The sequence below is a fragment of the Lacerta agilis genome, chromosome 10 (assembly GCF_009819535.1).
Source record: "Lacerta agilis isolate rLacAgi1 chromosome 10, rLacAgi1.pri, whole genome shotgun sequence".
Lineage (NCBI taxonomy): Eukaryota > Metazoa > Chordata > Lepidosauria > Squamata > Lacertidae > Lacerta > Lacerta agilis.
This window is the reverse complement of record NC_046321.1, coordinates 32,070,314-32,093,098: the sequence shown is the minus strand read 5'-3', so window position 1 is coordinate 32,093,098 and position 22,785 is coordinate 32,070,314. Positions and strand designations below refer to the sequence as shown.

The window sequence follows — 22,785 nt, the reverse complement described above, 5'->3', positions numbered from 1 at the left end:
TTAAGTAAAATGTGGTAACCTAGATTCCCCAGGATACATTGCTTTCCCTTTATCCCTAGCTGCATATTATACAAAACTATTACAACTTCTCTTTTGGAAGCAGTAAGGCAAGAATACAGCTAAGGTGGAGGGTGGTTACTTATGAAGCATGTTAACTGATTTTCTACTTCTATTTTGGCAGTAATCAAAGAATTGAATCCCCAAAAACAATCTTTATTCCCATCGGCATGGTTTGTACTTGTTACAGCTGTGAAAAATCAGCCAAGACCACATTTATGATCTAATTTGTTCTTTGAAATTACATCTCCTTTCCATAATAGTTTTGTTTTTTTGCTTCTACTCAAGATGACTGTATGCATGTTATTTAAAAAAATGTTTATTCCCCCCCTCTTCAATAGGTGGGAATAGAAAGAATTACAGAAAACTGATTCATTATTTGAATGAAAAAATATAGCAAAATAGTTTTGACCATAATTTAGAAAATGACACTTGTACAAAAAACAACTCCATTGAGGCAAAAGCATAAGTCTTCAGGTCCTTGATATCCTCAGTAGTCCACGGATACGTCTAACGAGTGCTTGAATGAAAGTGTAGCGTGATCGGACCTTAGAATAGAGGCTTTCAATGTCAAGGAGCTTCTTCTGCAGCGATTCCCCAAAACTGTTGATGGCTTCAATCTGAAGCTGGAAGAGTGGAGGGAAAAAAATCATGTAACTTCTGTCCATTACACACTGCTTTTTAAACAAACAAACATTTCTTTTTTATTTAGAAATACCAGCTCTCATATAAAGTCTAATTAAAGTTATGTGGCTTTGTGAGGGGAAGGCATATCACAAACCCCTGAATGATAAAACATTGGTCTCAATGAGTTGTTTCTCAAGCTCTGTTAGGAAAAAATCAAAGGATCAGGGATAATTGCAATCTAATAATGTACTCCTTTTAAATTTTATTTCAGAAGGATCTCTCATCAGAAGTGGAAATGTAACTACTGTAGTCATCTTCAGTAATTATGTAAGATATAATGGGAAGCATGAATGATGTTCTACAAGTTCATCAGCGTTTATTCTATGTTTCTTCCCAAATAGAAAAATGAACTAGGTTACAGCTTGTTTGTCTGGAGCAGATAAAGTCAAAGCAGCAGCAGCAGCAGCAGCAGAACCAGAAGAGTAGGAACAGCCTCTTCTTCAGGAGTCCACACATCACACTAAACCAAGGTTTAGCTTAGCATTATGTGTGAACTGAGCCACACTGTTTCCAGAAAAGACTATTTGAAATATCTTACCTGATCAATATCAAGTTGGCTCACTCTGCTCAATCCACTTTTAAAATCGAAGTTAGGATCTGAACTGAAGGAATCTTGGAATTTTAAAAAATGTCAATAGTTATTTTTAGGTACGAAACAAGCTTTCAAAATGTAACATAAAACAATTTATAGGACTGTAGCCTAAATTAAGTGCCATTGAACTCGAGCACTTTCTGCTTAGTAGATATGATAGGATTGTGCTATAAGATTTCTAGCTTGTTTTGTCTATAATCGCCTCTCTATAACATATCATCTTCCTATCCTGACTTACTTGTCCCAGGCAACCAAACTGGTATTCCTTTAAGCCAACCTCTAGCTTTCAACTTGGCGAAGCCAAGATCTGAATTTCTGTGACTTGTATGCAGGTGCAAAAGTAAAACACCTGGCTTCAGCTGGTGGGATCATTAAGCTTCCGCAACCCAGAAACCAGTGCCATAAAGTATCTGAACACATGGGGGCACAGATAAAGATTCCACACTATATAGGAAAAAGGTAGTCAACTCATTCTTTCTTTTGAACTGAGAGGAAACATGACTTGGGAGATCTGAACCTTGCTGGTGGAATCTCTCCCCATCAAACTCCCTTATCTATGTTACCTGTCCCCCATAAAACTATTTGGCTAGTCCCCAAAGGACTCCTCCTGAAAGGCCCTGTTGAGTTCACCTCTTCTTGAGGAGATAGCTCAAAACTTTGCAACATTCAACAAGTTTGCTGAACTTAACAAAATAAGAAAGTACTTCAGTTTATGTTTTGTTGAACAAAAGACATCTATTTTTAATGCAGCTGTGTTTGATAATTCAATTAAAATCAGTCCAATCAATGCAAGAAATCCCTCCCCGCACTACTGTGGTGCAGCAAAAGCCAAAACTGCATTCAAACATACTGCTTGCACCAAACAAAAGTAATGTTCATGACTGAATAAAAAATTGTTACCGCTAAACTTACTAAAGCAGGCGAAAAACCATTCAGAATTCTTAATTACACTGTCATAACCTAGTGTGTAAGTTTAATCACACAGCGTAATACAAGAATCCCATAAAGTCGGAGGAAAACTACCTTGTAATCTCCTGCTCTTTATCCGATTCCTGGAGGCCAAAAGAGAATCTTGAGAATCTGTAGGGGTACAGTGTAGCAGGTAGTGCTCCAGGTGCCGCCAAAGAATGAAAAGGCACGTTTCTATAATATCTGCAAGCATTTCTAGTAAAGGAAAATGCATATATATATATAGAGAGAGAGAATATTTGGAAATGAGGGCTCCTAAGAGCCCCTATATTGCCTCAACATTGTTCTAGAAAACTTAACAATCTTTAAGACCACGTTTCTCCAGGGCAGGTTTTTCCCCACAACATTCATGCATATTTCCAAAACACAGGTAGGAGACAAAACTGTTGTTGATACTGTCCTATTGTTATCATCACCTTCAACAACAACAACAACATAAACAACATCATATTTATACTCTGCCTTTTTCCTTAACAGGACTCAAGGCAACTTAGAAAAATTAAACACTGAAACAGATCTTATATATATAATTAGCTGGAATTCTATCAAACATACACAAAATTACAAAAAAGCAGCAGCACAGCACTAGTCCTTTAATTAAAAGCAGTCAATTCCCAAAAGGCTGTTGGAACAAGAAGGGAGGAAGCCTATCTAGTTTCCCTAGGGAGGGGGGTTCCAAAGTCACAGAGAAGGCACTACACTGGTAATTTCCCAAATAAACACATGTAAGAAGAAAGTGCAGGCCACCTTACCACCAACACACACTACTAAAGCATTAAACAATTTAATAGTTTTGCATTATATGTCCAACAAACAAAAAAGTAATTAAGAAACCCTTAAAACCAGAAACTACTTCTGCCTCTTAAAGAGGGACATAATCTTTCTTACTGCATTCCACTGTTTAGGAATGTGTTTCATATCAGTAACCAAAAACAGGGTTTTGACATTTTCTTACGTTACACTGTAAAATTCATTCTGATAAACTTGAAGGGCATAGGAGCTAGTTTCTAGACCAGTGATAATGCAGTTTTGTGATATAAATTATTCATTGTTAACCACATATCTGCATGGAGACACTTCCATCTATGTGTAAGTAAACATCACAAGTTCAGGTTTGCAAGGAGTGTGTGCTTAGTTGCAAGGTTTCATGATCTAGAAAAGTCAACATTTAAAGTGTGAAGATAGACAAATTAGCCCCTTTCTCCCTCAGATTTCATGAACAAGTTCTGAATTTCGAAATTTTTGAAAAAGCTGTCTTGGAAATTTCACCATTAAAATCTTCAGTGTCTCATCATAATTATCAAAAGATACAGCAACACAGAGAAAGCAACTTGGCTCGATTGTTGATCAACTTCACCAACCGTCGCTTTGCCAAGATGTATTTTTGGGTAGTAGAAATTTTGTCTACTCCAGCGAGCATAACTGACTGGCACAACTGTGAAAAGAACAAACACACATATAAAGACATACTAGACATACTACCATGTAGCTGTTCACTGAAGTGTGTAGGAGCCCTACAGACTCCACTACACACAAAGTCTGACTTTATCCTATTTTACAGAAAACTCAAAAACATGTTAATGGGAAGCTTTGGATTTATGATGACTACTTTTGTTCTTAAAAGAAACCAACTTCCATATTTTCAGACAAACTAATCCCTAACTTGATAATCTCTGCAGTTTGATGGGGGGAAATAGTTTAATTATGTCATCTTATTCTACCAGGTAAAGTAAAAATGTTTAGATTTGTCTAAACCCAGAATGCTTACCTCACACTAGCCCTTCTGAGAGTTAGTAAGTGTGAATACAGACGTTGAAAGAAAAACCCAACAGGATGCTTTTCTTGAATTAGAATAATGTTATGGCCACTGATACATTTACTAAGCTTTCCCTTCATCAACTGGTTATTTACAATAATGATACATTCTTTTGCATAATAAATCTGAAGGAGACTCCAAGAGAACAGAAGGTGGTTACCTCCTTTATCTCATCTGGTGGCAGTTGCTCCACATTCTGCAACTTGCTAACACTCTGGCGATGGCTGTCGTAGTAACTGAAGAAGTCATTGGCACTCTGCTTTAACAGATAGACAATTATACCCAAGCCAGGCAAACGCCAATAAGGAATCACCGCTGCTTGTGGATCTAAAACAGATTACAATCAAAGTTTTAAAAATTAGCTTAAATTCCCTGAGGGGCGGTAGTTAAAGCCTAAATTTATAAACCTTGAAATTAATTTAATACACAACCTGGAAGATAAATTCATGTAACCACATTACTTATTTTGTGATAGATGTTTCACACAACCAAATACGGCTACCCGGGCAGTATTTTCAAAGCCTAATTACTATTTCCGACTGGCATGAGTTTAGCCAAACTGCGGGAGGCAGTGGAGGATAGGGGTGCCTGGCGTGCTCTGGTCCATGGGGTCACGAAGAGTCGGCCACGACTGAACGACTTAACAACAACAACAATTACTATTTCTGTCATATAAAACTGCTTGCAAGATATAAGATTGATATATAATATATAATAATAAATAAGCTCTTTAAAAGCCTGATCCACCATAGAAAATTTCTCAAACCTTACTGCAGCATCTCATAACACAATGTAAAGGGAATCTTCAATATATGAGAAAGAACATGCCAAGGTTCATTAACTTCTTGCCAGTGTTAACTCAGCTTCTGGAATACAGTCCCAATTCTACACCAGTAAAACCGCAAACCAACCTTGTCGAGGTCCATCTCGATTAGTGGACTCAGACAGGCTAGGAGTGAAGAGGCAAACTGTGTGCTCAAAGGTGGGGGCACACTGCATCATCAGCAACTGGCAGTATTCCATCACATTGGCACAGATCTGCAGAGGAAGATAAAAAGCAAGTTAACAGCGATCAAGTACAAAGTGCAGGCATGGTCACTTCTACCACATCCTTAGGATAATGGCAGAAAAAAGAACAGACATTTTACCATTGTGAAAAAGGGACTTTTAGTTGTATTACTCAGCTGAGGCTCACCTGTTGCATGGCCAGTTCAATTTCATCTCTCTTGTTCACTTTGTCTCCCTCTGCTTGATCGTCTTGCAACTTAAACTGACGCAATCTATCACCACCACTAAACCTTGTTAGGAGGCCCAAGCACTGGCGCTGAAAATCAAAGGAATGTAGAGAAACTGATGACTGTTTCCGCCTGCCAGGTATAGCTGCTTGTTATCTATTGCATGTCTGTCATGCCAGGGAGGAGGGAGTTGAATTCAAACCATTAACACGAAACAGTTGCTGTGATCATAAAATTGCATACCTGAAATCGCCCAATATGTCCTTGCAGTTCAATCTGCATCCCTTCAGTAACATCAAGGTCAAAATCACCTAGTGCACCTAATGAAATATGATACAATAGGGGCTCAATATTTATTTTTTACTATTCTTCTGGTTAGAATGCATAATCAAATAAGTGACACATAAACATTAGCCCGAGAGTTTTTGTGAACTTTCCATGCCTATTCAGTTCTATGCAAGTCAAAAGTTTGCACACGTTTTTACGAAGATAAGTTAGTTCGGTGAAAAAGGTATTGCATCTTTGTATCTAACAAAGTTAATGATTAGAATTACTATGAGCTGGATGCCAAAGCTACCCACCTGGTAGAGCAGCTTTGCTGATTATCCCAGTCAGCAATGCCAGTTCTTGCAACGACCCCACACTGACTTCTTGACACCGCAAGATTGCTTGGATAGTATCTGAATGTGATATTAGGAACTGCAAAACCTATAGCGAAACAAGAAAGTATATACAGAAATAAAATTAAAATACAATTAAGAACTTTAGGACAATGTATCAGTAGAGGAGGCTTGGAAATAACAAAACATAAAACACAAAGTCTGCTGTGGGAAGGAGTAACAGTAATGAATAGCCGACAACACTAGGAATTAATTGCATTTTCCCTTACCTGTCCTGCAGCCTGTGCGTGCTCTGCCATACTAGATGTGAGGATGACCTGGCACAGCCGGAGAGCTGGCAGAAGAATCTGGCGATAGCGTTCTACAGGAGCAGGAATAAAGACGGGGGTTTCTCGCATTCCAAATATTCTGAAGAAAGGAGATATAAAAAAATGAGAAAGTAACTAACTGGTAGATTTTAAAAAAACATCACAGCAACTCATCAGAACATGTTATGAAAGCTGGGTGCCGCCCCCACTCTCTGTAGTAAAAGTCCAGTGGGTTCCAGGAGCTCCCCAGGGTTTGTGCTCCTTTGAAGAATCAAAGACGTGGAGGAGACTGACATAGCTTTAAGAAATATAATTTACTAGTACATTAACCCCGTTAAATTAACAGGCGCTAGAACATATGTGGTCAAACTGTTGCCCTAGCAACATCGGGGACATGCGCAGAGCTGACTGAGCGGCTCTCGCTTATCTCGTTGTTTTTTTTCTAACAACGCGAGAGCTGCATGCCGTAGCCAGCTCGGCAGCTTAGAAGTGCACATGAGCGCGCACCCGCCGCTTCTACAGTTTCGCCCAGCCGCCTGAAGTCTCTGCGTTCCAAGTCCCAACGGCTGTCCGTGGGGCACATGCGCAGTAGCACAATCCCATGGACACAGGGACTGGACACAGAGACACTTGCACTTTATTATTGTAGATTCACATATTTACACCCTCAGTCTGCATGGAGGGAGTCCAGATCTTATAGCACGGTCATCTCAAGAGTGGCTTCTTCCTATCAACAGTGCAGCACTGGAGTCAATGGTTGCAGGGCTACTCTTAGTGGAATAATTTTGCACCACATTTCCAGCAAACATGAACTATTATTAATATACTTATACCAGTTTGGATAGGATCCTTCCTGACACAGCAGCATGAATTCAATGAACGCATATAAATTTTAATCGTTGTAAAACATTGAGAGATTTTGTTCTCGGGATGTGTTCACAACTTGGGACATAACTCTGAGGAGAAGTTGTATGAAACTTACCCCTGCTGATCTGTTTCAGGTCGCATGTCATATACCTGACACTGGGCAAGCTTCACAATCACTCCAGATCTACGTAACTCTAGTGCTCCCTGCTGTATTTTGGCCACTTTGGTCAGGAATGCCTGAAACATATTGTAAAAAATAAAGAAAATGAATTTTAAAAAGAACATAGGACAATATTTTATTTTATTTTTCATGTGGCGACTCTAAATGTTTTTCTGTCAGCAACCTTAAAACAAACCTTCAAGTTAAAACACAAAAACTGAATTATATTCGTTTATTTAAACCAGCCAATGGACATGATTTAAAATACACTTATTTAGAATTCTAGGATCTAAAAGCAACTTGGACTAACTAACACATGGCGTTGCACTAATCTAAGAAATTGCCAAGAGGTTTTTTTCTATGAACTGATCCCCCATAACATGTCATAAACTGCATTTGAAATGCTTCTCAGCCTCAGAGGCAACTGGGTGGGGGTGGAAGAGCTGCAGGTCAAGAAATGTAATTCTAAAGCACCCACCACCTGTGGAATTAGGCTTTCATATTTTGGATACTGGCTAATTGCTGAGGAGCAGAAAAGGAAACCTCGCCTGATCCAGTAAAGCACAGCAGATCCAGAACTTGCTATGTACAAAAGTAGAGAAAAGACTAGGATGGAAGTAGGAATCCTAGTCCAGCAACCTGTCACACCTTTCTTTCTTCAAAGAACTTTCCTCCAAGTGGAGAGGAGAGCATTCTGTGTTTCGTACCAGTAAGCTATAAGAAGTATGAGGATAAGACATCTCTATCTAGTTAATATTTGTAATAGGAACCCTGATGTGAAACAATACTTATTAAGCCAGGTTATGCATGAGGTCCATGTACCCACACACAGTTTATTTTGCTCTCGCCCTGGTTCCTCGTGCCATACAAATAGAGAAACAAGCCAGGAAAGTACAACTAAGCATAGCTTGCCATTACGCACAAACTGGGAACAGTGGCTCCCAAACATGCCATGATATGAAACCATGTTTTAAAGTTGCCTTACAAACCTTGGCTTGTTTGGATGCTGTGCACAACTCCCAGTTTGTATGTAACAGGAAGCTTTGGTTGGTGGTTTCCCTGCTTGTTCCTTTACTTGCACAAAGGGGCTGTATGCAGGTTCATGATGCTCACGCATATCTTAGTTTATTAATCCAGGATTTGGCTGTGTGGGCCACCAGGTCAATGAACAGTTATTAAGATCTTACCATTTTTGACTCATAGGTGTACAGTGCTTTAAGAAGAGGAGGCTGGGGTGTAAGTAAGCTTTGCAGTTTGAGGTCATCATCTGCTAGGCTATCTACAAGCACTTTTAGATAGCCACTGTTGGAGAGATACAACAACCATTGTTGCTGTTTATCTACAGAGATGATGCGATCAAGTAAGGCTAGTGCTAGCATCTGAAAAACAAAAATGAAAGATTAAATTCCTCAAGAAAGGATACAAAAATTATTTCTTCTACAACTTATTTTAAAATTGGGTATTTCTGATCTATATAGCCTACTATGTTGAAATAATGGGAATGTACAATTTCTGCAGACTAGCTAAGGTGATGCTGGCTCCTAATACTTTTAATGTTTTACATCTGCAAGCATGTCAACAAATATTGTACTATAGGAAGTTAACAGTCTACAGTTGCAGCTGCGTATCTTGCTAGAATGCAAGATGAGAGAAAAATGATGTCCCAGTTTCAGAGGTGCTCTATGGGGTTGCTGCTGTGCTAGTTCCAAGAAATCTCCACACATGCGAAAACTAGTGACATTTTCTTATTTTCAAATGACATTATTTTAAAAGTTCTGATAGGAAATAAAATCTGTGAATGGGGCACAAATCTGCAGATTTAAGAAATGACCAGGAAAACCTGCATTCAACCTACCCCCACTCTAGACCACTGACTGCTGTGACATGAAGAGTTGGGTAGACATTATCAAGGGGGGTGGCAAATGTAGATGCTATTTTTAGTGGCAAAAACCTTTTTTATAATGTCCAGTTTGGTTGGTCATGATTATGTGCATGCTATTCATCATTAACCGTGTTTCTTCACAAACCGGTGAATTACACTGAAACTATATGGACTGCTTTAAAAACGAAGAACAGAACAAGAGTAAACACCAGGCATTCTTTCCCAACCTCCATAGCTTACATTATGTTCGCTCTTCATTATCTACTACCTTTTCTGCTATAGAACCAACTTTAAGTACAAATGCAGTCATTTTTTCCGAATGTAAAATCTGAATGATGTAACAAGGAAAGCAGGCTGACAGCTGCATTACTCAAGCGCAGGTAGCAAACGTTTACCACATTCCACCTGGTATATATGTATTATCACTTGAAAATAATTATCAAAAGCAAGTATGTAAGATACGAAAGACTTACTGAACTACTTTTTTAAAAAATCCTAAACTGTCAAGTAATTCTTTAATAAGTATTTGAATGTTCCAAAATTAAGACATCAGTGTGTGTTTCTCCCCAAATTGTGACCTGAACCTGTTTAAAAGTAAAATACAGAATGTCTTATTTTATTTACCCGTCCAATTTCATGACCATCACAGGCATCTCGGCAGACCACCTCCATTAGGGCAGAACCATAGCTTTCAATAATTGCCATGTTTTCTCTCTGCAATTTACTGTAAGCATCTTCAGGCGCTGTTAAACACTCCCACGTGGTCTTCTTGGCTATAAAGAGGAAGAAAAGGACAAAATTAAAGGGGAAACGATGTAACAGAGCATGCGAACAACTACATACGCCTTTATAGGGAGGGGAAGAGGGGAGTATTTTAGTTGGAATGTTCAAATGAGAAAATAGATCCCTCAGCAAAGAACATTACTTGTAACAAAATACGAACAAAAAAGCTTCTTCAGATGAACTTGGGTGGGAAAGACCCACATATTTACTTCAGTGAAAGGACACAAGATGCCTTCAATGGAAATGTGCTCGTGACAGAAGAAAAGTAACCACTGCATTCACGCTTTTGGGTCACTGCAGTCTGTGAACATAGATGAAATCTAAGGCTGGATTGGGGGCATGAAATAAAACTGACATCAGCTTCATATATATATGGGACTGGGAAATAATGGCTTTGGGAAGCCTGAAAAAAACTCAGAAATAAAGTTATTATTGCTGATGGAGAATGGGGGGGAAGTATGGGACTGGTCATATAAAGAGATCCAATATAGATGCAAATGCAGCGCATGTTCTCTTTTCATCACCAGTTTGCATTCTACCTGCTTCTAGGGTGTCTGGTTCATCTGGTCTCTGAGCAATCTGCAAGTAGTAAAGCAGTGATCCATACAAATGTGTTCTCACTCGCTGGAAGCCACCACCTGCTCAGATAAGAAAAAAATGTTATTTATACTGTGAAGAAGAAGAAGAAGAAGAAGAAGAAGAAGAAGAAGAAGAAGAAGAAGAGGAGGAGTTTGGATTTGATATCCCGCTTTTCACTACCCGAAGGAGTCTCAAAGTGGCTAACATTCTCCTTTCCCTTCCTCCCCCACAACAAACACTCTGTGAGGTGAGTGGGGCTGAGAGACTTCAAAGAAGTGTGACTAGCCCAAGGTCACCCAGCAGCTGCATGTGGAGGAGTGGAGACGCAAACCCGGTTCCCCAGATAACAAGTCTACCGCTCTTAACCACTACACCTCACTGGCTCTGGCTGCTGTGGAAAAAGACAGCACACATAAACCATTCTTCTGTTGCTATCCACCTCAAGACTCAACTTATTTACAGAATGCTGGCTTTTGTAATGCACACGCCAGTCTGTTTCCATAGAACCTGGGGAGCACATCAATGAACTGCTTCAAAGATTATGGACATTATTTTAAAGTGGTCATTCAAAATTACCTGTTTTCAGAATGAAATCCAGAATCTTTTTCAATATGATATGTAGAGAAGAGTCTCCGATAGAGGCGAATCCCACCACCATGCCTTCAGAACCAGGTGGTATTGTGAAAGAGCCATCCAGCATCAAGACAAACTGCGAGTGCCCAGGCAAAGGGACGGCAAATGGCTCCTTTTGCTCTGTTCGCACACACTGACTTAAGTGGGCGGTCAGTGTGAACACGGCTGCCGCCACAACAGGCATTAACTCCTGAGCAGCATCGTCATTCAGGATCTTATGGGAAGAAAAGAAACAGCTGCTATTTTGGTACGTGCTTGTGATAACACGTCTGCATAATTTCTATAGCTATCTCTAATACAAATTACTATAAGCAAAATGTTCAATTTTAAATAGAAAGGAGACAAATTATCTCAATCATGAAGAGGTGTGTGGTAGAGAAACACTGATTTCCTTGCTGGAACACGCCCCCCCCCCTCTACTTTGATTGGATCCAAAAGGTACAGCTATGACCATCTAGGAACATTCAGAAGCCCATATCCAGCCTCCCAAAACTCCCTTGAGTAAGTGTTTAAAAGTCTGTAAAGTGATGTTGGGAAGCAACAGTAACAAGCTAAATAAGTGGCATAGCTGACTCAGAACACATAGATTTTGTAAGGGGAAATTGCTGGTAAATATGAATATGAATGGAATTAGATATTTCATAATTCAACTGTGCATTTTAAAAAACTCAAAATGGACACCCAAATTGGCCGTCAGCGTCACCATGCCATGTTATTTCAAGGGGCTTACCTTGTCATGCAAATCTTGTAAGAGATCACGGATAATAAGCTGCCTATCTTCAGGTTGTATAAGGTCCTGTGGGCAGGCAGTTAATATGATTTCCACCAACTGCCTCCAGGACTCCAGAGCATGCCGCTTAGCATAGAGACACTGAAGGAGCTTGTTCCGTTCCACAACATACTGGAGAATTGTGTTGATTTCCTGGACGGTCAAGGAAAGGGTTAGCTCATAGGAGACCAAAAAAAGGCTCGATTTTTAAACAAAGTTGCAAAGGACATATCTAAAAAGTAGCTTCTGAGAAAGTTAATTTATATTATATCCTTGGCCTATAATCAAGCAAGGCATGTGCACACATGTTTGTGTTCTCCTCAGTTGACCAAGGAACCCTAAGACTGCCTTTCAAACTCAGCCACGTTTCAAAAGCAGCTTGAGGATTTTGCCGGGGAGCTGCTTAAAAGGTAGGGAAATGCCATCAGAGGAATGTGGGTTGTTTCCCCGTTGAGATTCCCTTTAAATAGCAACTCAAATTGCTTTTGAGAGTTTAATGAGGACAACTGATAAGGAAAAAATGGATAAGATGCTGGATGTTTATGCACCCCTTTCTCAGTCTCTGTTTTCCTTAGAAGTGATGGTCTGCTTCATCATGAAACCAGCATCACAGTCACTGGGTGGCATTAGGTAAGATGAGAACTGCCAGCGCTACCTACATCCAAGCCCTGCTGAGTCAATAAATGAAGTATTGCAAAGTAATTTATCTCAAAGCGTTTATAAAGTGAAAAGAGCTATATAAATGAATGACAGATATTGGGCTCTTCCAAAAAACAATTAGTAGTAAAATAATCCATGCAGCTGTTTTCCAAGAAATGGCCACAACTGTGGTTGAGCATATGCTATGCATGTCAAAAAAAAAAAAGTCATGGGTTTAATTCCCAGCATCTCTATGTAGGGCCCCTGCTTGAAGTCAGTCAGTGTCAACAATGCTGAGATAAATGGACCAATAAATGGATTCTGTATATGGATACTTCCTATGTATCAATCAAGCTCACACATTTTAAGTGGTCTTACCTCCATGAGCAAAGGTCTCTGCCCAAGGGCTGCCATTCCTTGTAGGGCATTAACTTCAGCAATCAGAACTTTGTGGAGATGCTAGAATTGAAAGGAAAGTGGTGTCTTTTATGTGTAAAATTTGGAGACAATTGTGAACATGAAAACACTGTTAATTCCCTTTCCGATTCACTTCACTCATTTCACATTTAGGTCCATAATTTCATTTCCACCCCAGTTCAACTTAAATGAAACAGGCCAAGGAAAGTACAACAATGTACAACTTGAAATGTCAGCTTTCCTTTTAAGACATTGAATACAAGGCACTGTGTTTTGTAGAGAAGCTAGCACAACAGTTGTATGAACCTGAAGATAACCATATCACTGTTAGGTATGTAAGTAAAAACCTATATAAATTATTCCAACATTAGCTCACATAGAAGAACATGTTTGAGAGGCTACTAATGTAAATGCTGACATACTGAAGTCAGTGGGAGTTAAGGTTTTATCTAAAAATCTTCCACAGAAATAAAAAATGTTTGAATATACATGTTTGCTGCACTGCACCCTTAAACTAACTGTAAAGCCAGGTACAGAGGTTTCTAAAAATTGCTCACCTTGACATTGCAGATAACTGGTCCACGTGCACTTCTGTTCTCGCAGTTGGCAATGACCTGCTCAATTTGAGCACGGTCAAAAAAATCCAGCTGCAAAGGTTCTGGGATCTCTTGACTGAAGTCAATTGAGTCTAGGATGCTCAAGATCTTCCTGCGTACTAAGGAAGGAAAAAATCTATTCAGAAATGGAAGAATCAGAGTTTAACTGAATTCTGAAGACAGAAGTTAAAACAGCTTTAATGGAAAGAGCTTTCTGATTACAATAAAATTTTGTTCCTAATGGTTTCCTTAAATTCTATATATAAAAAGTGAAACATTTAAACCAGAAATGTCTGATGTAGGCACAAATATCTACTTACAGCAGGGTGGGAAAAACTTTTGGCCTGGAGGGCCAGATATTTCATTCCACCCTCAACCTCTGAGCCAAATGACATCAAGTGACAGACAGGTGGATGGTCATGCCCATTTATCAGTGTTGGCCTAACGGTGATGGGGAGAGCTACTGAACAAGCAGGACTGAACTTCCCACACAAAAACTGATGCATGGTGAATTCAATCCTGCTTTCTGCAAGGTTGGAGCGCGCAGGTTCCCCATAGGAGATGTCTTTTGTGCACCTGAACCAAGCAGAATTTAACTCCCCATGCACCAGTTGATATAGAGGAAGTTTAATCTTGCTTTCTTCTGTCACATCTCTACTTGCCCCCACACTTTACATATGGCAGGTAGGCACTGTTTGGAGAAAACAGCCTGGTGGGCCAAATTCAGGAGACTTGATGGGCCAAATCTAGCCTGTGAGACAGAGGTTCCCTACCTCTGACTAATAATAATAATAATAATAATAATAATAATAATAATAATAATAATAATAATAATAATAATAATAATTTATTTGTACCCCGCCCATCTGGCTGGGTCTCCCCAGCCACTCTGGGCGGCTTCCAACAAATATTAAAATACATTAAAATATCACAGATTAAAAACTTCCCTAAACAGGGCTGCCTTCAGGTATTTTCTGAATGTCAGGTAGTTGTTTATCTCCTTGACCTCTGATGGGAGGGCGTTCCACAGGGCGGGCACCACTACCGAGAAGGCCCTCTGCCTGGTTCCCTGTAGCTTTGCTTCTCGCAGTGAGGGAACCGCCAGAAGGCCCTTGGCGCTGGATCTCAATGTCCGGGCTGAACAATGGGGGTGGAGACGCTCCTTCAGGTATACAGGACCGAGGCTGTTATATAGTCAGATCCTAGACTTGTACAACCCTATCCGACCAAGATATTGTCATGCACACAGCAATTTGAGTGTACTAGTGTTTGTTGAGGCTCTCTCTGTTAGGATTTTTATATATCCTCTGCTGCTTCAGCAGGACTGTTATGTTTAGTGTAAATCACACGAGTGTCTGAGAGAGAGTAGGAACGGAAGTCTGTCTTATCTCTTCCTCCTTAGTGTTGTTATTGTATTATATGATTTAGTTTCACTTCTGCCGTGTCGCAGTTTGTACTCTTGTTCGGAGAACACAGATGTGATTATGGAGTCTCTGTATATAGACTGTAAATAAAGCAGTTTAGAACTACAGATGAGTCTTTCTTCTTGCTGTGTGATGCTAGAAGACACGTGTGCTCTTTTCATAAGGAAAGGGTTGCAGATTACTGGGGCTCTGGACTGAAGGGATGTTCCAGCCAGAGAGGGCCACCGGGAGGATGCTCTGGAGTCTTGGGGAGTTTGCCGTCCTCCCCAGAGCTTTTTTCCAACACTCCCTCCCCCGCCCCCGCCAGGAGCTCTGTCACACTGACTATATAAAGGGTTATTTGAGGAGTATAAAAAGACCCCAGGAGGTGCAATAAACAGCCCAACAAACTACAAAATAGTATACATATTTCTAGCTCATGCCTGTTCTATATGAAACAGTTGTGTTTTAGATTGCTGACACAACATTTAAACAATAGTTTACAGTTAAATTAATTTACCTGGCTCATAGCCACCAATTTCTCAACATAAGCAAAAGCAAAGACAGGACACAGACTGCTCAGGTTCTAATCCAGAGTAGAAGGACTGAGTAAACCAGCATCAACGAGACTTACCTTTGGCAGCAGTATCAAAATGAAGAAACCCACTAACAGACCGGCTTTCATCTTCTGTGCCTCCTTCACCATCAGCTAAGAGGATTGAAATTTTGAAAAAGTTTACTTAAGAGATTGCCTTGCCCCATGCGGACCTATTTGATCACTTTGATCTGTAGATCTTGCACTTTTGCAAGTGTCACATAATCTCCATATGAGGAGGCATTTCATTAGTGTGGCAGCACCTGTGGCTTGGACCTCTCTGCTTATTGACATTAGCAGTCACCCGCGTTAAGATTGCTGCTGAAAACTTTCTGCTTCAGCAAGCATATTCAGACATTATACCAATATTTGTTGTTAAAGTTCTCTTGATTTTATCTTTGCTTTCAATTATGATAGTTTAATGCATATTTGTTTTAAATCGGTTTATGGATTTTAGCCATGTTTCATTTAAAATTTTATTTGCATACTCCTTGGAGAGCTTTTTCCAAATGAATGAAAGCAAAGTTGCACAAATTCAAACTTAGCAAAGGAGTTTTAAAAATTAAAAATGCTGCTTTCTAGGGAAATTCCAGCCTAATAAATGCATTAAAATATTGTACGGTTATAATGATTTCATGGTGTGTGTGGTATTATGTCTCAAGTGATATAAAATATATAGAGCGCACTATAAATGCTCAGTACGGCCTGCAGCATGACTGCTAATTCATGTGGTCTGAAACCTTGGCTTATATTTACGGCCAAAGTTAGCCACTATAAAGTGTAAGGAAAGCATTATATCATTCAGATATGAAAGTGGAAAGTAATTCAAAAATGGAAAGGAGCCCTTTAGATAGGAGCAGTCTTTGATTCTTAGAGCAGCCTTTCATGCTCCATTTACCTAAGTAGGATTTGACAGGCATGTCATCCAGAAGGAGGTGCAGGAGTCTCTGTGTGTGAGAACGCTGGCGGTTCAGTGAAGTAACACGCAATTCTATAGAGGCCGTCTTCATTAGCCAGGACATCTGGTTCAAAGCTGGAATCTCATGCTCTGAAAGTCAAGATAGGGCAAGAATGGGAGCAATACAGACACTTCAGAAGAGCCTACCATTGCTGGTTGGACTCATGTTATATTTGTTACACATCTGCCGCTTGGAAATGTAAGCAAATGGGGGCATTGCTCTCTGTGTGGGAAGTTGTTTATGTAAAGCAGCTTTCAGCACAATGTAATTAATGGCAAAGCCCTGAAAAAGAGCCGCCTTTGAAATGTATATTCTCTTGGCCCCCCAACTGCACAACACGAACATTAATCACCTTATTAGAAAAAAATAATGCACACAGAGTGGCTCTAAGATACCTACAAATACACAAAAGGAAAATTGACTTCTCTCTCGTTGCCAGGACAAGAATTTGCAAATCTTGCTAAGATGAGACCTTCCAAATTCTGCTAGAAAGGCCAAAAAAAGAGTGATTCTTCCAAGCAATGAATGAGAATTGAAAAAAGAATGTAAGATCACTGGTGTCTCCTCAGTTGTATTCAATGCCATATGAGATCCAGAATACCTCATTCGTCAATACGTTTAAAAGGGCCTTGAAGATATTCTCTGTCATGGTCTTCAGTGACTAGTTGTAGACTGAGTGACAAATGGTGTTGTGATCTGTTTTTTCTATCCAATGCTGGGCTATTTGTTGTTTTTACTAGTTTTATGAAATACATGTTACAAATATTCTAATTGCTATTTTTTGTGTATATTTTGCAAGCCACTTGTAAATAATGTTTCTTAAATGCAGATTCAGGTAGGTAGCTGTGTTGGTCTGACGCACTCGAAATAAAAAATTAAATTTTTTTCCAGTATTTGAAGAAGTGTGCATGTACATGAGAGCTTATACCCAGAACAAACTCAGTTGGTCTCTAAGGTGCTACTGGACAATTTTTTTATTTCTTAAATGCAGGTTATAAATAACTTGCTAAAAATAAAATGATGAGACTGTACTTCAAAAGTCTTACCTTTGACAGAAAATGGTAAATGCTGCAACTGAGAGAACAAAAAATCCTGGCTGGTCCTCAAGTATCTCATTGTTGGGCCTGAAGTGTCTGAGCAGGCACACAACTGATAGATCACCTGTTTGAACAAGAAGGAAATCCAGATATTAGTTTCCTTTAATATTAGCCAAAATATTTCTAATTAAGTATTGTAACTGAACTCAGATCTAGTCATGCAATCCTATACACATTTACCTGGAAGTAAATCCCACTCAATTCAATGAGACATGCTTCTGAGTAGGACTGCATTGTTAAATGTTTTTTAAAAACCGAAATTATATTAGTAAACTGCAAAAACCAATTCCCTCCTAACTGAAAGCTCATTGGATTTATACAGAGCACCCCATTCTAGCTTTCCTAAAACAGGAAATATCATGTATACCTGGTAACACAATTCTGCTAGATGAGGAGATTGTTGAACCGCTGTGGGACCAGACCTTGTTTCGGTACCATTCTCCAGTATGGTCAAAATAGCATGTAGGCAAGTTCTAGGGCAGCCCAATACACCTTGAAGATGCAACATTCATATTTAGGGGGGGAAACTGTGCATGATGTATAGAAATGAAACATCACCCTGTTTTAAAGATTTACTTCACAAAAATAGCAAATATTTTACTCTAATTTAACATTGCATTTTATCAAAACTGGACTATGGCAAGGATCCAATTATTCATTTATTTTGTCAAATTTATATATACTTTCGACGGCACACTAATGTTAATACTGCTTACTAATTTGAAAAGATAATTAACAAACAACACAGCAAGTAGATCAGGGGTGGGCAGCCTTCGGCCTGTGGGCCAATCCTGGCCCTTCAGGGGGTCCAGTTTGGCCCTCCAATGGGTCCATTTCCCCCAAGCCACACCCATTCATGTCAGCTGATGGCCAGGAGAGTGGGGTTTGCTGCATGCCTGTTCCCACCCCCAAAGCAGCAGGATTTAATGCCCCACACATCAGCTGATGAGCAGGGTTAAATCCTGCTCAGTCTGACTCCTCTTGCTTCTTGCAGAGTTTTGCAAGGTGTCTAGTTTTTGCAAGACTTTTCACTTGCAGCTGGCCGGCATGAAACATGTGGGCATAGCTGTAATCCCTCACAGTAAAGTTTCAGCTAAAATGGGATGAAGAGAGTTGCTTTAAAGCTCTTCTGAAAAGTGCAATTCCTGGCTTCTTCATCATGTGGGAGAGCAGCAGCAGGGGAGCAGGGAAAAGACTTTACTCTTCCACCCTACTACTCCGTAAAGGAGAAGCGTGTGTGCTCCAATATGAAAGGGAGGGAAAGCCTTTGCAAGACTCCTGCAACCCCTCCCCTTTTAAGGTCAGGGCAAAAGGAATTTTCACAATGGGTGGCCCTGCCCACTTGTCAAATTTGGCCTGTGAGGCAGATCCCAATAAGGACCTGGCTCATGGAGCCAACAAGTTTACCCACCCTTGACGTAGATTAGGCTTCCTCAACCTCGGCCCGCCAGATGTTTTTGGCCTACAACTCCCATGATCCCTAGCTAGCAGGACCAGTGATCAGGGATGATGGGAATTGTAGTCTCAAAACATCTGGAGGGCCGAGTTTGAGGAAGCCTGACGTAGATCATTTTGTTATGTCTACTGAGCATGAAACTTCTGCCCATTCTGGGCAAAAATAAATTCCTTCTACTACTGAGCTGACTCTTTCCAACACATGAGCAGCATCTCCCTCACCCTGCTCTCTTCAGCCATGTACCTGGGTCTTGCAAGTTTGTGTTGCTCACAGGCTTCTTGAATTCATAACCCAGAAGATACAAGGCAAGATTTGGTGGGCTGCACTCCAAAGAGGTGATTAGAAGGTTCAGGATGTTAATCCTTGTTTCATGGTAAATTGGGGCCTGCTTCCTTTCAGCTTCAAGTTCTGAGAACCAAAAATACACATCAATGATACAAATTCATGAAGTGCTCAATTCTAATATCCAATGGCTTTTAATGGAAACATACATGATTTGCAATAATGTTCAATATTTTTGTTACAACAGGGGAAATAGCCACTTGCCTAATCACTTGTGTTGACCTATCCAGGCAGGAAGCGTACACGCAAGTATTTCCAAGTGTCAACATGCCTCAAAGAATTATCAGCTGTATAAATTGCCAGTCCATCCACATAAAAGTATTTTGTGGAGCAGTGACTTTTATTGAATTGCTTTAAAAACTAGCTTGCAAATTAGTGCTCTGCTTTTTGCCCAAAATGTTATAAAAATACGAAAAAGGGTACATAATTCTGAACTCAATAATAGGCCAAAAATATATTAATAAAATGGTTTTCAGTTCTGCAAATAGTCACATTCTGAGGATCCTTGATAATTCATTCTCAATTATCCAGCAGCTTATTTTTATGTACAAAAAAATTGGACTACTTTCATACCTTCATCAGAATTAATGATTTCTTCAGCAGCTTCATTGTCCAAACATTCCACAAACCCAGCCATTAGTTTCTGGCTGATATTCTGGATTTGCAACAAAAGAATGGAAATGAGAAGATAGTGAGGTATTATACGATGATGGATTGATTTAGGACCTCCCCTGCCTATCTTGAAGCCCAGGCAGAATAATATGGGGAGAAACAGTCTTTCAGGAAACTGGGTCCTTGGACTTTAGGATTTAGTACATCAAAACTAACACCTTGAATGGACCTTGTGTTGAACAGGTAGCCAATGCAGATCTTTTGAGTTATATGGTCCTGTGCAGACCATATAACTCAAAAGATCAGCAGACTCCTCCTCCCAGAAATCAGTTGTAGGTAGTCTTGGAAAATGATCCGAATTTACATGAAACAGCCCTACTGCTAAAGTTAAGTGTGATTTTGATTGCTGACGAGATGGGAAGATCCTGAGACCCATACAAATGTAAACAACTCTGACCTGGTTAGAAACCATTCTGACAGTAAAGCCATGTGCTGGCTACATCATTCTTCCCTTCCCTTGCATAAAAAACAAATGTAACAAGTTACCTGGTCTTGTGTGAAGTCTCCAATCAATTTGACCTGAATATTTGAATTACAAGAAATGCAACACAGGATCTTGGAACTTTCAAAAGCCAGTTCAGGATTGGTATTGCCATGATAAAGATACCTTGAAAATTACAAGAACATAGGAATTATCAATTACCAGAGAAAAGGGGGAAAGGGAGTCTTAATAATGCTTCCATGCTGGAAGCCGCCTAGAGTGGCTGGGGTGGGGTACAAATAATAAAAGTATTATTATTCATAAAAATTAGTATTGATACTAAAAATATGTAAGCAGAAGCAGGTGAAGGGAGGTGAGAGTAGCAGCAACAGCAGCATTGTTCACTGTGAGAGATGGCATGAGGCAGCAGCAAGGTCAAGCTCTAGGTTGCCATCACTGCTGTGCACACCTGTGGGCTGCCGTTGTCAGCCCTGCCACTGCTTCGTCCTGTCCCATTGATGCAAACGCAGCACCACTGCCACCAGCAAGGTGATGCTACTGCTCTCCCCACTCCACCCCATATGCTGCTGCTGCATGCAGCCACATCAGACATGTATATATTATACTAAATCATACTATACACAAATAGCTCTCATTTGTTCCGAGTGCCAGCTGTTTATAAGCAAAACAACACACACACACACACACACACACACACACACACACAAAAGGGGGGCATCAGCAGACCTAGGGGAAACCCCAAAGGTTTTCAGACATATGCAACTGCTCAGAACAGATTTGTAATTTGGATCCAATCCTTAAAATCAGGTCAGTACAGAGAAATTATCTGATTTCTTTGAAGTGAGCTGAATAGTGATAATCTGTGTAAGGAGCAGAGCAAGCTGTAGGAACCTCTCAACAGGCACACAATGGTCTCACATTATGCCAGTCTCTCTAGAACCACATCTGTCTTTCTAAATGCATTGGTTCTACCTGGCAATATTCACCACATGGTCTGCCTTTTTAGTCCGAGGGTTGATTCCTTGCAGCAGCTGTTCCAGGGATGTAACAATCAGGGAGAGGTGGCTTTCCCTTAACAAGTCCATGAAAAGGTTCTCTTTCTGTAGGGTCAGATTAAGCAGCCCAAGGCAATACTGTACAGCTTTCTCTAAGTGCTTCTTTCCTATGGAAGGAAAGAAAATAAAGAGAATCCCACTTCCATGCCTAGAACACTTATGAGGGAAACAAATAATGCTGCAGTCAATCTGCATATGTGCATTAATAGAGTCATATTAAGTCACAGTTTGTATTAAAAGACCCCACTCAAGAATGGCCAACTTTTATTCAACAGCTTTCCTTGCAGTGGATCTAAAAATGAATAATTCAGTTCACTGGCTATACAGTAAGTAGCATCAAAATATTTAAGCTGAATTTTTTATTTATTTTTGCTACATACCAGGGAAAGGAGCATAGGTATCTAGTTGTTTAACCCCTTCTTCCAGCAAGCTAAGACACAGTTCCAACATTGGTGACTCATTCAACAGATGATACATCAGGTTAAATCCAGGTGGTTTATAAGCTATAATTTCTTCTCCTAAAAAAAAAAAGTGCAATTCAGTAATATCAGCATTAAAATTTGTAAAAAAAAAAGTATCATTGCTTTTTTTTTAAGCAAATCTAAAACACAGTCACCACCCCTTCTTCTCCTATACCAGCTTCAAAACAATGACAAAATCCAGCTGCTTTTGACATTGTTGTACTTTCTTCTCTGAATTTATAACTTTGTATTTGCTCATTCTGTCTGCGTGTTAGACTATAGTCAATTCCTCCTTGCTAGCTTCCCCCAGAACTATTTTTCTGAGTCTGAAGGACCAGTCTAAAAGCCAGTAGGAGAACTAGTCACCATTTTGCTTTCTTCCCCAAACAAGATACAAAAACAGAACTAAAGACAAACCAGGAAAGAGCATACCTTGTAACTCCACATATTGGTCCACAAAATCTTCAAGTTGAGGTTCGTAATCTCTCAGCAGTTTATAAAAAACCTCTAGAACTGCTTCCGCTACTTCCCACTGTCAAGAAAACCACACACAAAATATTATTCTAAAAGTGGACATCTCAAACCTCAGCTTCCCATTTTAGTATGATAAAAAGATGCCTTATGCAGAATCAGGCTATTAGTCCAAGTAGCTCAGTACAATCTATGTTGTCTAGCAGTGGCTCTCCATGCAGTC

General features: G+C 39.8%; 1 protein-coding gene across 1 annotated transcript in view; it reads right to left on the bottom strand.

Annotated features, from left to right (window-relative positions):
* Window positions 1-192: 192 nt before the first annotated feature.
* The window catches only part of NUP205 (nucleoporin 205), a 36,870-nt gene continuing 14,277 nt past the window's right edge, over window positions 193-22,785 (bottom strand). The window contains exons 16-43 of the mRNA XM_033163502.1: window positions 22,524-22,623; window positions 22,011-22,148; window positions 21,548-21,737; window positions 20,620-20,740; window positions 20,035-20,116; window positions 19,363-19,527; window positions 18,031-18,155; window positions 17,613-17,727; window positions 16,506-16,655; window positions 15,647-15,721; window positions 13,571-13,728; window positions 12,975-13,055; window positions 11,919-12,110; window positions 11,132-11,402; window positions 10,516-10,614; window positions 9,818-9,966; window positions 8,499-8,690; window positions 7,267-7,388; window positions 6,246-6,384; window positions 5,938-6,064; window positions 5,600-5,676; window positions 5,317-5,445; window positions 5,033-5,159; window positions 4,282-4,448; window positions 3,617-3,740; window positions 2,360-2,488; window positions 1,283-1,356; window positions 193-683 (exon numbers count right to left, since the gene is read on the bottom strand). Coding sequence (XP_033019393.1) covers window positions 531-683; window positions 1,283-1,356; window positions 2,360-2,488; window positions 3,617-3,740; window positions 4,282-4,448; window positions 5,033-5,159; window positions 5,317-5,445; window positions 5,600-5,676; window positions 5,938-6,064; window positions 6,246-6,384; window positions 7,267-7,388; window positions 8,499-8,690; window positions 9,818-9,966; window positions 10,516-10,614; window positions 11,132-11,402; window positions 11,919-12,110; window positions 12,975-13,055; window positions 13,571-13,728; window positions 15,647-15,721; window positions 16,506-16,655; window positions 17,613-17,727; window positions 18,031-18,155; window positions 19,363-19,527; window positions 20,035-20,116; window positions 20,620-20,740; window positions 21,548-21,737; window positions 22,011-22,148; window positions 22,524-22,623 — 3,771 coding nt within the window. The 3' untranslated portion in view covers window positions 193-530. The remainder of the gene's footprint in view (window positions 684-1,282; window positions 1,357-2,359; window positions 2,489-3,616; window positions 3,741-4,281; window positions 4,449-5,032; window positions 5,160-5,316; window positions 5,446-5,599; window positions 5,677-5,937; window positions 6,065-6,245; window positions 6,385-7,266; window positions 7,389-8,498; window positions 8,691-9,817; window positions 9,967-10,515; window positions 10,615-11,131; window positions 11,403-11,918; window positions 12,111-12,974; window positions 13,056-13,570; window positions 13,729-15,646; window positions 15,722-16,505; window positions 16,656-17,612; window positions 17,728-18,030; window positions 18,156-19,362; window positions 19,528-20,034; window positions 20,117-20,619; window positions 20,741-21,547; window positions 21,738-22,010; window positions 22,149-22,523; window positions 22,624-22,785) is intronic.